The sequence below is a fragment of the Calliphora vicina genome, chromosome 2, assembly GCF_958450345.1.
Source record: "Calliphora vicina chromosome 2, idCalVici1.1, whole genome shotgun sequence".
Lineage (NCBI taxonomy): Eukaryota > Metazoa > Arthropoda > Insecta > Diptera > Calliphoridae > Calliphora > Calliphora vicina.
The window spans coordinates 58,825,666-58,841,106 of NC_088781.1; the positions used below are offsets into that span (position 1 = coordinate 58,825,666).

Sequence of the window (15,441 nt, forward strand, 5' to 3'; positions counted from 1 at the left end):
TCTAGCACAACAGCTGTTTCTCTGAGTTGCCGTAAACTAGAACAATCGTGTGACTGAAATGCGACAATTATTGCCACTAAATCGCTTTGCGCCAATTTACGACAATCAAATTTATATAAAATGAAGCAATCATGTGACTGCAGAGAATTTGATTGGGACAATTTCTTTATTGGGCCCCAATTCAGCACAATAAAAATTGTATTAAATTGGTTCATTGCGGCAATCGTGTGATCCTACCTTTTGGTATAACTATTTTGAATATTTATAACGGCCATTTTCACAATGTATGATTAAAAGTTAACGTGAACTTTAACCGCAAGTTAGGCTGATATGAATTTCACAATGTACGATTAATTCTTAACTAACACTATTTAACAACAAAGTTTGCTGTTAAATATAACCGAATAAATTTCGCCGGTTAGCATCTTAATTGTAAGAAATATAATAAAAGAACATGGAAAAAAATTTATATTTTTGTAATATTTATAATTTTTAAAAGTGTAAAGCGAAGAAAAGTTAATTTTGCACGGGATGATCCATATACCACCCGGATATTGCACTTACAAACCAAACAACAAATGTGCACTTTTCCTTGTTGGTTTTCAGTAATTGTTTGTTCAGTTTTTTCTGTAAATTTTACAGTTAGGTACCTTAATATTTTTCAGTTTTATACGTTTTTTTTATTATACCACTAAGAAAATACAAATTATTATTTTTTATGCCGTCTTTTAGACAATTTTTTACATTTCAATCTTTCATTACACTATTTTTCGTAAACAAATGTATGCATTATTGCCATACTTTCTACTGAATGCTTTGGTTAAGTAATCAAATGATGGTGAAACGTAAATCGGTAACCGTTGGTTAAATGGTCCCCGTTAAACAAACCGACAGTTAGTTAATTTTCCGGTTAAAATGAAATAATCGTACATTGTGAAAATGGTCGTAAGAATGAAATATTTAAAAGTGGCATCACTGAAATATGTATTTGAACAACAATGTCAGCTGAACATTAATGTCAGTCATTAAGGTGGAGCGATAACGTATGAAATTTTTTTTTGGGTTTTTTGTTTTCGATGGAATAGCGTTATAAAGTTGCCTTTGAATGAGTAAGTTAAACGTACGAAAGATGTCTTATATATTTTGATGTTTTGAGGTGCCCCAACACAATTGAAAGTCAAAAAATTGCCTATTTTGCATATGGTCATTAAACAACCTTATACTTTATAAACTTTAATTTATGTTGAATATAAATATTTTTATATATTGCTAGGTCAATATAATTACATCCAATAATTAAAAAAAACTAAATTTTTACTTAAAAAATTAAATTCATATTTCATATGTTTTACAACCCACATATGCCGAAGTAGGTATTTTTATACCCAATCCATAAAATCATACTTGTAGCTTAGGAAAGTGGGCCTAATCACTTGGTTATTTTTTTTTTACTGATAGAGGACATCCAAGTCTACTAGACATAAGAAGGGCATTGGGGACTTCCACTCCCCCCGTTTTCTAGAGCCATTTATTTTTATATTATTATAATGATGTGGGGGCACCTCTATATATACGATCTACCAAATGAATTTTTTTTGTGTATATTTAGGAGTTAAAAACGCAACTTTTAACAGGTATTCCAAAGCGATTACGAAAAAAAATAAAAATCGCTCCACCCTACTGTCCATGTAAACTTTGTGCGCAAAGTACAGGTAGCAAGCCATTGCAACAAAATTTGGCACATGATTGTTCTTTTTTGTTTAATAAAACAAAATAATTTTACGTTCTCATTTAAATCAGTCCATCAAGTCCAACAGCTATTGAAATAGAGTAGTTAATTTTAGAAAAGGACACACAATGATGGAGACTGATTGTATTCATTCAACATGTTCCAATATAATGTCCAATGGATTATATAAGTCGGATGTGTCAGGCAAGTCAGACTTTAACTCAATAAGGCTAGGGAAAAGTTTGGGGAAAACAACTGTTCATCGAATAGTATTCGAGGAATTATATACGAAGAAAATAAAAATATGTATAAGTATGCCATTCAGATGACTGGAACATCTTACCGCAAAAAAGAAGGGGAAAAAATTGCGGAGGTGAAGAAAAACCTTTGTACACTAAAAAACTTAAAATAGAAGAATCAAAATATAAAAGTCTTCAATCACTGAAAAAATATATGCATAAAGACTACCACACGTTTCATTATAATATTTAAATCATTAGCGTTTTCTTTACTATTTTTTAATGTTTTCAAATTTTTTTCTTCTAAAATACTGCATAAATGTTCTGATTTTAAAATACTAAAATAACTACTTTTTCTTTCGACAACATGAAACCAAAACAGCTATGCGTAAGAAAATTTAAAACCAACACTCTGCTATAAAATAACACTTTTTGTCAGAACATGAAAATCGATCTAATGGGGGTTGTAGGTCTAGATGAGGACATACTAAAACCGTTGTCAAAGATTTCGAAACACCCTCAAAATTTTGAGTTATTTTTAAAAAACTCATTTTTTTAAAAACTAGAAAAAAACTCAAACAAAAAAATTACTGAAAATAATCACACATACGAGTTTTGTTTTTGTTTTCACATAGTTTTTTTACTAATACATTCTCACCACTTAGGTTTTTGACAACTGAGTTAGGTCATTGACTGTTCTATGTCTATTCTCTATGGTTTTAAAGACAATTTTAAATATGAGACATTACTTGTTAAAATCGGTTTATATTTGCAAAAGTTATTAAACTTTTTCGAAAAAAAAAATTTACCTTGTATATATATGAGTGGAAAACATATCGACGGAGTTGATCAAAAATGGTTTATCCACAAATTTTGTAAAAATGAGTTTTTGATGCCAAATTATTCCCTGTGATGCACTTTTCCCATGGTATGAATTTCTGATCAAAATGTTGATTTGTTTGGGACATATTCACATTCTTTGTTTGGTTTATCTATGGGATGGGAGTTTATTACAGTAGTATAGTGCACATAGTATGTAAATACATATGGCAACATTTTTGTCCAAATCGGTACCATTTTCTCGCAAATGCCTTGTCTAATTACTCAATAGAAAACAAAATAATTATTGAGGAAAAATATCTGGAAAATGGACACATTCAAATGGAATATGACATTGCAGATGCAAAAAATGAAAAAAGAGTTGAAGGACCAATCCATATATTCCTCATGATTATATCAATATAACGAAAGAGGCGCGTAAAATTGTAATAGTTGGTGCCAAATAAATAAGCAACCCGTTTGATACCGAATACTTAGAATACAATTTTTTCAAAAACGTCAACGATGAAAATATTATACGCTTTTCCAGTATTCGTCCTGAACGATCTAAGAATGGCCCAACTAAAATCACTTTTATATTTAAGAATGGTAGTATAAAATACATAGTCAGTTTTAATTATGAGTACAAAGATCTTCCAGTTCGAATGAAAAAATACCCAGTATATATAGATCCACAATCACTTCACCAAGAATATCTTCCAATATCCACCAGTAAATGGACACTAGGGTGGCCCTTAATAAACGAAAGTTGGATTTTGGCCATTCTCACCCTCCAGTTTGGTGAACATTAGCAAAAAAATCATCCTGAAAAAATTTTAGGTAAATCGGTTGGGGTTAAGACGTGCCGCAAGCCCTCTGAAGTTTTGAGATGCATTTACAAGGGGAAAAAATGCATTTTTTTCAGTTTTTGTAAAAATTTTGCCATTAAAAAATTACTTTTGTAATTTAATTTAAAAGAATCGAAATGTGTACGTAATTGTCGTTCTAATGAGACATAAAAAACAGAAATCGGTCAAAAAATGTTAAAGTTATTAAAAATTCGCCAGGCCATTAACGTGTCTCAGGCCACTAGAACATGAAATGTAGGAACAAAATTAACATATTTTGAGAAATATTAAAATAAAAGCTCATTTTTACTTAAAATATGTCCATATTTACTTGTATATGAGTTTTTGTCTTCGTAGGATACCGTTAACCTATTCTTAGGTATGAACAAAAAAATTTAATTTTTTTAACGGCAGTTTCAAAACTCCATTTCCAAATTTTTAAAAATTTTGCTAAACAAATTTCAGAATTTTTTGATCATCTCATTGAGATTTATTAAGAGTATAATAGGGAATAAAAATGTGAAAAAATTATGAAAATATCTCTTATAGTTTTTCCGTACCTGCGATTTAAATTTTGAAATTTTCGAGAAAAACCAATTATTTGGCAATTTTTAGGCCAATGAGCTCTATTTCCTTACTCTTATGAATTTTAAGTAAAACCTATTCAGAATATTATAGTCCAGATAATTCAAAATATACTCTGAAACTTCTACTAAAATCGGAAGACGTTAACCCTTAAATCGTGAAGGTCAAAGGTAAAATTTTTCAATATTTGGAATTTCTCATGGAAAGATTTCGAAATGATCGAAATGTTGTATATTTTTGGGCCGATTTTGATGAAATTTAACAAAAATATAACATAAATAACAGCACAAGAATGGAAATTAACGCTTAATGGCACTTGGGGTTAAAATGACACCAAACTTTTAAAATCATAATTTTTTATGGTTTTAGAAGTTTGGGGTCATTTTAACACCAAGTGCTATATAGGGTTAATTTTAATTTTTCTGCTGCTTTTGTAAATACTAGGCTTTGTGTTATATTTTTGTTAAATTTCATCAAAATCGGCCCAAAAATATACAACATTTCGAACATTTCAAAATCTTTCCAAGAGAAATTCCAAATATTGAAAAATTTGACCTTTGACCTTCACGATTTAAGGGTTAACGTTTTTTGATTTTTGTAAAAGTTTCAGAGTATATTTAGAATTATCTGGACTATAATATTCTAATTAAGTTTTGCTTAAAATTCATAAGAGTAAGAAAATAGAGCTCATTGGCCTAAAAATTGCCAAATAATTGGTTTTTCTCGAAAATTTCAAAATTTAAATCGCAGGTACGGAAAAACTATAAGAGATATTTTCATAATTTTTTCACGATTTAATTCCCTATTATACTCTTAATAAATCCCAATGAGATGATCAAAAAATTCTGAAATTTGTTTAACAAAATTTTTAAAAATTTTAAAATGGAGTTTTGAAACTGCCGTTAAAAAAATTAATTTTTTTTGTTCATACCTAAGAATAGGTTAACGGTATCCTACGAAGACAAAAACTCATATACAAGTAAATATGGACATATTTTAAGTAAAAATGAGCTTTTATTTTAATATTTCTCAAAATATGTTAATTTTGTTCCAACATTTCTTGTTCTAGTGGCCTGAGACACGTTAATGGCCTGGCGAATTTTTAATAACTTTAAAATTTTTTAACCGATTTCTGTTTTTTATGTCTCATTAGAACGACAATTACGTACACATTTCGATTCTTTTAAATTGAATTACAAAAGTAATTTTTTAATGGCAAAATTTTTACAAAAACTGAAAAAAATGAATTTTTTTCCCCTTGTAAATGCATCTCAAAACTTCAGAGGGCTTGCGGCACATCTTAACCCCAACCGATTTACCTAAAATTTTTTCAGAATGATTTTTTTACTAATGTTCACCAAACTGGGGGGTGAGAATGGCCAAAATCCAACTTTCTTTTATTAAGGGCCACCCTAATGGACACATCTACAGGAATTGAAATCTGTGATACCTAATGCATATCATTCTGTCTATGATGTAATTTATTTCATAAATATTAATAAAAATTGTAACACTAATAATACAGATAATTATATGGACCTGAAGTAAGTTCTTCTTCTTAATCCTAAAATGATATAAAAGTGAAAAACAACAGTATTTAAACTTAAAATTTTTTTTCAAAAAAATGTTTTTTCTGCCCATTATACCCTACACCACCATAGTGGGGAGGGTATTATGCATTTGTGCAGATGTTTGTAACGCCCAAACATATCAGTCTAATACCCACTTTAAAGTATACTGGCCGACTCAGAATCATTTTCTGAGTCGACTAAACGACGTCCTTCCGTCCGTCCGTCCGTCTGGCTGGCTGGCTGTTCATATAAACCTTGTGCGCAGAGTACAGATCACAATATTGAAGATATTTCGATAAAATTTTGTACATATATTTTTTTCGGCCCAAGGACGGAGTCAATTGAAACTGGCAGAAATCGGTCCATTATTTCACCTAGCCCCCATACAAATTTCCTCACGAAATTGGACTTTATCAGTCATAAATGTTTAATTTATATAGCTCTCATCACAAGTTTTGCTCCAAATAAGCTTTATATATACGAAATTCATGTCACACAATTTTATTATGATCGGTCCATAATTAGTCGTAGCTCCCATGTAAGACCCGCTTCCGAAAATCACTTTAACGAGCATAAATCTCTTAAAAATGTTGGTATACACATAAAATTAAACACAAATAACTTTCATATAGACATAAATAACATGATCTAATTGCATGGCAATCGGTACATAATTAGCCATCATAGCACTCTTTCGAAAATCATTCACTAAAATAAATTATTGAAATTTTAAAAGAAAAATGATATTGCTCATTTACTTAGTGTAGGGTATTATATGGTCGGGCTTGACCGACCATACTTTCTTACTTGTTTTTCATAAAAACAAAATATTTTCGCATACATTTGCCAACTTCAATGAGCGCGCTGCAGCACTTTGAGTTGATTTAAGTAAATAATTCCGCGATATTATGTAAATGAGTAACTCAAACACCAACATATTGGATGGAAATCGTAATAGGAGTCACTAAAAATATTTATTGATGACCAGCTATCATACATGCGATATGTGCATTTTTAATTTAATTTAGTGAGCAACAAATTTGTTTTGGAGTTTACGTTATTTTTACCGTCTGTATTACAGGCAGCTGAGCTTCGAAAAAATATATTTTATTAAAGTATGCAGTAAATTAAACATTTGTTATAAATCATAGTAAATATTTAATATAATATAGTAGGTGCTTAGGAAATTACGGCACATCTTCTTCATATGTTTCGTTTAAGGCGTTTTTAATATTTTGGGAAGGTTTTAGGCCAATATATTCGTTATGAAAACATTGAGGAATACTATTTTTATTGCAAAGAGCTTTTATATCATTGTATTTATGTGACGAAATTTTTAATTCTGTGTTGTATAGCGGAGGAGGTCCACGGACCGTAGAAGTATTTAAATCAATGCACGGTGGTCAATTCCGGCCAAAAATACATAACTTCTTTAGTTCTTCATAAAAATGTTTGAAATTTTGTATTTGTACTAAGATTAACATAACCGATCGATCGATAAATATTTCGATGTTCAAATACAGGGTTTGGCCAAAAAAGCATGGACGTTCTAAAAGTATCAAAAAAATTGCATGTAAGTGGCTGAAATTTAATCCAAAAATAAAGAATAAAATATGTAATCAAAAACAAAAAAATTGGTCATTCAAATTTCGGATTACATATACAGGGTTTGGCCAAACAATCATGGACGTTTTAAAAGCATCGACAAAATTAGGTTATTCATGTAAATGCCTGAAAATTAGTCCAAAACTGAGGAATAGCATAAGTGATTGAAAAAATGGTCGTACAAATTTCGGAATACATATACAGGGTTTGACCAAACAATCATGGACGTTTTGAAATTATCGGAAAAGTTAGATTATTCATGTAAAATTTTAACTTTGGTGTACATTTAAGAAATACACACTAGATCCATCGAAAAAAAATATTAGAAATTGCATACAGAAGTTGGCCAAATAAACATTGACGTTATAAAAGTATCGAAAAAAGTATGTAATTTTTGTACATGGCTTAAATTAGTTTTATAATTAAAAATAACATAAATAATCCATTGAAAAAATTTCGACATACAAATACATGGTTTGGCCAATTCAGCATAGACGTAAATAACTCTCAAACTTACATAATTTTTGAAATTGACCAAAAAAATACAAAAAAAATTTGTAAAATATGAAGGCACTGAAATCGTTCTGGTTATTGGAATGGCAGATAATTGCACCTTAAATTTATAGTACTTACTCTTGATACTTTATAGTATTAGATGTAATTTACAATTAATCTCTAATTGCCCCATTTAATTTGTTGTGGCCTTTCAAACTTTTTTTTAATTTAGTTTCTATAGATTTAAAACTAGTTCCTAATCACTTCACTTTTATATAAAAAGAACACACAAAAACTCCGAAATAACCACGTGGAATGGTTAACTGCTAACTGTTTTATAAAATCAAGTGCTAATTTGTAAAAAAAACTTTAAAGAAAAAAGCACAGGATATTTCGATTCAAAAGTAAAAAAATCAAATTTTTTTAATATTAAAATGACAAGAAAAAACCTTTGACTTTACAGCACTATAAATAAAAATATAGTTACTTTATAGCCAAACTAATAATGACACTGTATATTCTGAAGTGTTAAAAAAAATTTACCATCAAAATTTTATAAAAATTAAAAAAACAATAAAAAACATTTTTGGCCGGAATTTACCACCGTGCAATGTTAATAATCTTTTCCTCGCTATTTTCAAAATAGCAGAGTTGGGGGTAGGCACTAAATGTTGAGTGCAATCAACATTTCACTAGCACTAAATATTATTTTAAAAAATATATTTTTAACTAATTTTCATCAGCTTTAGTGGTAGTGAAGCTTATATTTTTATCACTAATATTTTTTAGTGATAGTGATATTTTTTTAAATATAAATCAATTGAGTGTTAGTGTAGAAATAAGCACTAAACTCAAATAGTTACAAAATTTAACAATAACTAAAAAAAGCTTCAATAATTTTCTTTGCACTAATATATTCAAAATTAGTGATCATGAAGAAAAATATTTTTGACTTAAAAAACTAAATAAAAATAATGACTTTATTTTTCGACATTACAAGATTTAATTTGATAGCGACGCAGTATAATGGACCCTATATATGCATTGGAAGATACACCAACTACATCCCATGCATTAAAAAGAAAGGGAAATGTCATTACTTATAAAAAGAAAAAAAGTTGTATCACCATCATCGTAAGTATTTTTTGTTTATTTTTGGGACTTCGATGGGACATCTTAAAATATTACGTTTTTTCCTAAAATATATTAACTTAAACTATGAATAAAGTAAAACATTTCTTTGTTGAAAAAAATAGTGCAGGAATATTTTTTTAACTAAAAATTTTAGTGTAGAAAAAATTGTTACATTAGGCTTCAAAAAAAAATATTTTAACTATTTTCAAAATATTATTAATTACAAAATTTTAACTACACTACCACTATTATTGAGTGAGGCTTATATTTTACAACTCATCACTAAACATTAAAAAACATGATAGTTAAAAATTAGTGCACTACCCCCAACTCTGCAAAATAGCTGTATTTAATTGTATCAAAAATTGCAGACCACATAGGGCTTAATTTTATTTTCTTTGGAAGAAGCAGATCAGAAGACATTTCCAGTTTAGAAAATCATAGTGCTTTAACGATATACACTCATAACCGTAAGGGTTTGTTCTTGCACTTCGAATAACTGTAGGCAACTCACTAGGAGCCCATACAGTTCGGTTTCGAGTAAATAATTATATTGTGTTGTGAATAGAATCAACAGGCATCATGGTAAGACCTGGTAGTAAGTAAGTAATTTTAATAGATTTAATGAATTTGGATGATATAATGAAATAAGCTATCATGGTTAACATGGCTTTATTATGACTAGCATAACCCGGTGCACTTCGCTACCCCTACCCTAGTAAAATTAAAAAATATGAATGATTTCTCATGTGTAAAATATAACTAACTAATTTGGTATGGGAGATACCACTCCACTGTTCTGATCCCACCCATTTTTAAAACTTTTGTGTAAAGAAATAACTCATATCAAGCTTTACTTTAACTTTCCTTTATAAGGGAGGGGTCATTCCTACTACGCCGATCACGCTTAGCTAAACTTCGTACAGGGATCAGGAATAAATTCGTTTTTAGCTAACCTTCGTAGAATGGTAATAAATTGATTGATACAGAGTTTAAATATTTTTAGAATTATTGTTCTCGAGATATTCAAAATTAATTATTTACATTGTGCCACAACCACTACTGCAATCCCGACCATTTTCAGACAATCTCTGTAAAATGGTAAGAGAGCTATGCGGACAAAGTATGAATAACCTTGCAATTATTACTTTGCATGGAAGGTGACTCACCTACATTTCCGACCCCTCCCATTTTGGTTCCCCAGATATTCGAAATCAATATCCGTCTATATTCAGCTAAACTCCGCATAGTAATGAGAAATTGATTCGTAAAAAGTTTAAACATTTTACAATTATAGTTCTACAGATATTCGAAATTCATTATTTACTTTGTATAGGGTGTGCCACGCCCACTATTCTAATCCCGAACAATTTCAGCGAAACTATGCAAAATTATAAATGAGCCATTTAGACTAAGTTTGAAGAATCTTGCAATTATAGTTCACAAAATATTTAGAAATAACTATTTAATTTGTATGGGAGGTGACTCACCATTTGTCCCGACCCGTCCCATTTTATATTAAACTTCATGCCGTGATAAGAAATTGATTCGTATGAAGTATTTACCCCAATATGCATAAACAGTTTTTAAATTTGTCAAAAGTTTATAAAACAAATTTTGAATGGAAATTTTGTTTTATAAACCTTTGATAAATTTAAAAATTGTTTATGCATATGGGAGTTAGAAAACAAAAAAAAACACCTTCAAAATATAGTTTTTTTAAGTGACTTTGAATTACTAAAGTCTTCTTCTTTGTTTTCTATAACAACTCTCACTTAAAACAGAGCGAAGTCAATACTGTTTGATTGTTTCTCTTATTTATTTACAACAACAAATTGGACAATCACGCATTGCTTTGTTTATATTTTAGCTTAAGGTTCACATGTACACGTTTTTGTAATTCTTAAAAAACTGAACCGATTTCAATAAAATATATATTCTGCACTTCTGTGAATAAATCCCTTTAAAATGGTATATTTCTTGCCCAAATTGAATGTATAATGTGAGCGTAAAAGGGGTCTAAAGAAATCGACTTGCCTATTAATATTATGATTTTGCCAGGCACAACTATCGCAATACAAACTTAAATCGTTCACAGTTTTCCGTTCATCTAAAAAAAGGAGATATTTGTACATTGCAGTACAAATTACATTACAACATCGTTTGCCGTCTTTTTCATCTAATACTAGAATCACTAATACTCAGAATCACTTTCTGAGTCGATTAAACGATGTCCGTCCGTCCGTCCGTCTGGCTGGCTGTCCATGTAAAGCTTGTGCGCAGAGTACAGCTCGCAATTTTGTACATATCATTTTTTCGGCCCAAGGACGGAGCCTATTGAAATTTGCTGAAATCGGCCCATTATTTCACCTAGCACCATGCAAATATCCTACCGAAATTGGACTTTATCGGTCATAAATGTTTAATTTATATGGATATATTCACAAATTTTGCTCCAAATAAGTTTTATATATACAAAATTCATGTCACCAAATGTTATTGTGATCGGCCCATAATTAGTAATAGCTCCCATATAAGACCCGCTTCCAAAAATCACTTTAACGTGAATAAATCTCTTAAAAATGTTGGTATACATATAAAATTCAACATAAATAACTTTAATATAGACATAAATCACACGACTTAATTTCATTGTGATCGGTCCATAATTGGTCATAGCTCCCATATAAGGCCCATTTCGAAAATCACTCAAAAATATAAATTATTGAAATTTTAAAAGAAAAATGATTTTGCTCTTTTTCTTAGAGTAGGGTATTATATGGTCGGGCTTGACCAACCATACTTTCTTACTTGTTTTACTATGAGGCATATTCAAAACTTTTTGAAGGTCGAAACTAGCACATAAAAACAAAACATTTTTCCTCCTTTGTTTTTTCCTTCAAAAAATTCTTAAACTTAAATTCTTCTGTTTGGATGTGACTGCTGTCTGAATTTTTTCCTTGATCACATTTAGTACATCTATCCTTTTGTATTTAAATTTTTTTTGATTTTCCCTCTAGTTCTTCGGCTACTCTTACTTTCATTTACTGTCCCTTTTTGCTTTTATGACGCTTACGTTATTTTTGCGGTAAAGCAAAAAGGTGAGTGTCGCTTACTATATAATTGAAATTGCGATATCTCAGTATATATAAACACTTAATTTTCATTATTTTGGGTGTTGATGCGCACAAAATTTTCTATCGATTTTCATTAAAAAGTCAATTTTGAAAAAAATGTCGCTTACGTTATTTTTGATGTTAGGGCTCGGAATTCTAGATCGTTAACTAAAGAGTTTTTCTTTAAGCGCATCCTGTCTTTAAATTTAAACAAAATGTGTGAGAGATATCATCGACACTTTTTATTAGTTTGAAAGGCTTATCGATGCGACTTCGTTGAATGGCGCGAATACGAAATGTCCCATCTTCCATGACTCTTGCGCATAAATCAGGCAGAAATTGACCGAATCCACGGATTATGTTGACTTTGAGGCCCATCAAAAAGTCTAACGGGATTAAATCGCACGATCTCGGTGGCCAGTTCACATCACCTTCACGTGAGATGACCATGCCCTCAACTTGCTCGTGCAGTTTGTCCAGTGGGGCATGAGCCGTGAGGATCATAGCGCCGTCCTGTTGAAACCACATGTCGTTGCTCAATCCATGTTGATTTGTCAAAACAAACTGAATAAATGCCATCCAATTCGGCAGATATAGCTTAACAATATGGGGCTATCAACTGTCAAAGTTCTGATGTCCTCATAGGAAAATCCTTAGTTAAACATACATTTCGCTATTGAGTGATTCTGATTTGGTCGATCTCAGTGACCAGAAAATGTCATGCTCTATAAATGTTTCCATAATTTTTAAGCACGTTCGACGTGATAAATGCAAACACTAATGGTGTTAAAAACACCATTTAACAGACACTAAATAAGCTACCAAATAAATTTACTGAGGAATACCTAAGAGTAATTTTACACTTATGAAAGAATGTATTAGAGTGGCTACTTACACATTAAATAAATTCCTTAAGATTAGGAAATCCGCTAAATAGATACACATACAAGTGCTTAAAGACAGCGATCGGAATTAAATATTTCTCGGTGTTACAAATAAAATGACAAACACAAACTCTTGAACACAATTACTGAACAATTATGGTGAAGGTTATTAAGAAATTGCAACAAATTATGAACTTTGTGTTTTAATAGTTTATAATAATAACATTAAATGTTTATTTATATTTATTGTACTGCTGTAAAGTTAACGTAAGTACGTACGTACGAACGTATGTTGGTTTGATTTCAGTTTAAGTGTCTTGTCTGCCTTTGTTTTTTTTCTGCTTTTTGGTGTGGCCAAAATGTAAGTTTAAGTTTAACAACTGCCGCACACAGAAATGCATGCTGCACTTCAGCTCTAAGCTTGTAACATTTTATTTTCGTATAAAAGTTGGCACAATTTCGTTAACAAAATCAGAATCAAATCAAAAAGCGTTCATTGAACATCAGCTTCAGTTCACTTTAAACAGTTTTTCTTTCAATTTATTTTCCAACTTCTACTCCTTCAATCCTTTCAACAACATGAAGGTACATTTTTTTGGAGGAAAAATATAAAGAGCTAAGGATATCAAAATTTGCATTTAAAGGATTACAAAAATTTGTATTTGAGTTGAATTAAATTATTTTTTAAATTAAACTAAAAAATTCAGTTTCAATATAAAGTAAACAAGCTTAATTCAAAGCTTATTTGCTATAAAGTAAATCTAAAAAAGCATTAAGATTTCTATACATTTTTATAAATCCTCTGCATTTTATGATCATTTAATTATAAATTTACTAATTTGCCATTGTAAATATTCTTATAATTTTTTTAACAGTTCGTATTTGCCGTAGTCTTGTTGGCCCTTGCCGTTGGTGTGCAATCATCTTTGATTGGTGTTGGTCCATGGGGAGCACCATGGGGTGTAGGACCCTGGGGAGGTCATGCCGCTATTGACCACAGTGCCTGGGGTGGTCCATTGGTCGCTCCATTAGCCGGTCATGGTCTCTGGGGAGGTCATGGTGCCTGGGGTGGTATTCCCGGCATCGCTCTTGCTCAAGGTCCCGCTCTTGGTCATGCTGGTCTTGGTCTTGGACTCGGTTTAGCCCATGGTGCTCATGGTCCCGGTGTATATGTAGCCAAGACACGTGGTGCTGTGCACACTGCTCCTTTGGCTGGACATATTGCCTCGGCCACTTCCGTAAATGTGGCACCAGCTCCTGGTACCCATTAAGTCACCAACGATCCACCACAGACACATCAATCGCATCCAATAATAGCGTCATAGTCCCAAACAAATTATACTTCTATCCAACCGATAAATTCTTTACTATAGCACACACTCTACATCTACACCCTTCCATACAGCCTCCCCGCCCCCAGCAAATACTGCCGTAAACCTGATGACAAACAGTTTAGAAATTTAGTCCAACAACAATCATGATGAATTCTTACTGGCACATTTTCAGCAACATTACGAGTACTTACACTTAATCTGAACTTTTTGTTATCTATTTATCTGTAACTGTATCTATATCTTTTTCTATAACTGTCTCTGTCTATAAGCTATCTTACTCTTTAACTGTAAATATTGTAAACAGCAACATAAATCTACAAAAAAAAAGCTAAAAAAATATATCCTTGATCCAGAAGCGATCAGAAATTTTACGTACAAATAAAATATGTAAAATTAAATAAAAAAAATGTATTGTTTTATTATTTGGAGTTAAAAGACATAAATAGGATATTTAAACAATTCAAATTTTAAAAATACTTAAAACTATTACATACAGACTTAAAATGTAGCTAATAAATATTTGTAATGATTTGGCATAAGCCGCTATAACTTTTTAATAGAACAACTATTTGTGCTCAATTACCCGGTATAGGGTACTACACTCAGGTCTCGTTTTATGCGATAGATGCGTTCCAAAACAATCCGCATAAAACGATACTCTAGCTACATATAAAAACTAATGATTCGTTCCAAAATTCTGAAAAACCGCATAAATTCAGATTTTAATTAAAAAATCAGAACAAAATCGCATAAAAAAAATCTACAAAAATATTTTTATTTAATTTACTTAAACAATAAAAACAAAATACGTTAAAAAAAATAAACAAAAATATAATATTAACCCAGATATGCCGACTGTACTACATGTAGTTCTTGTTTACGGGATACGTTTACGGGATAGTACTCACCACTACCTCATGGGAGATTGTGTGATCGCATTATTTTTTGCTACTATTTTTGAGTTATTGAATTTTTAGTTTGTGATATCATTATTGCGTTTTAGATTTTTTGTTGTGACCCCAAAGTCCTATATATAGGACGACTTAAAAAAACACTTTTTTCAATAAATTTTTAAAAAACTT

General features: G+C 30.7%; 1 protein-coding gene across 1 annotated transcript; it reads left to right on the forward strand.

The window, feature by feature from the left end:
* The first annotated feature begins 13,604 nt into the window (after nucleotides 1-13,604).
* Nucleotides 13,605-14,766, forward strand: LOC135950497 (adult cuticle protein 1-like). Its single transcript, XM_065500033.1, has 2 exons — nucleotides 13,605-13,610; nucleotides 13,901-14,766. Exons 1-2 carry the CDS (start codon nucleotides 13,605-13,607, stop codon nucleotides 14,294-14,296), a joined length of 402 nt encoding a protein of 133 aa, XP_065356105.1. The 3' UTR covers nucleotides 14,297-14,766.
* Nucleotides 14,767-15,441: the final 675 nt, after the last annotated feature.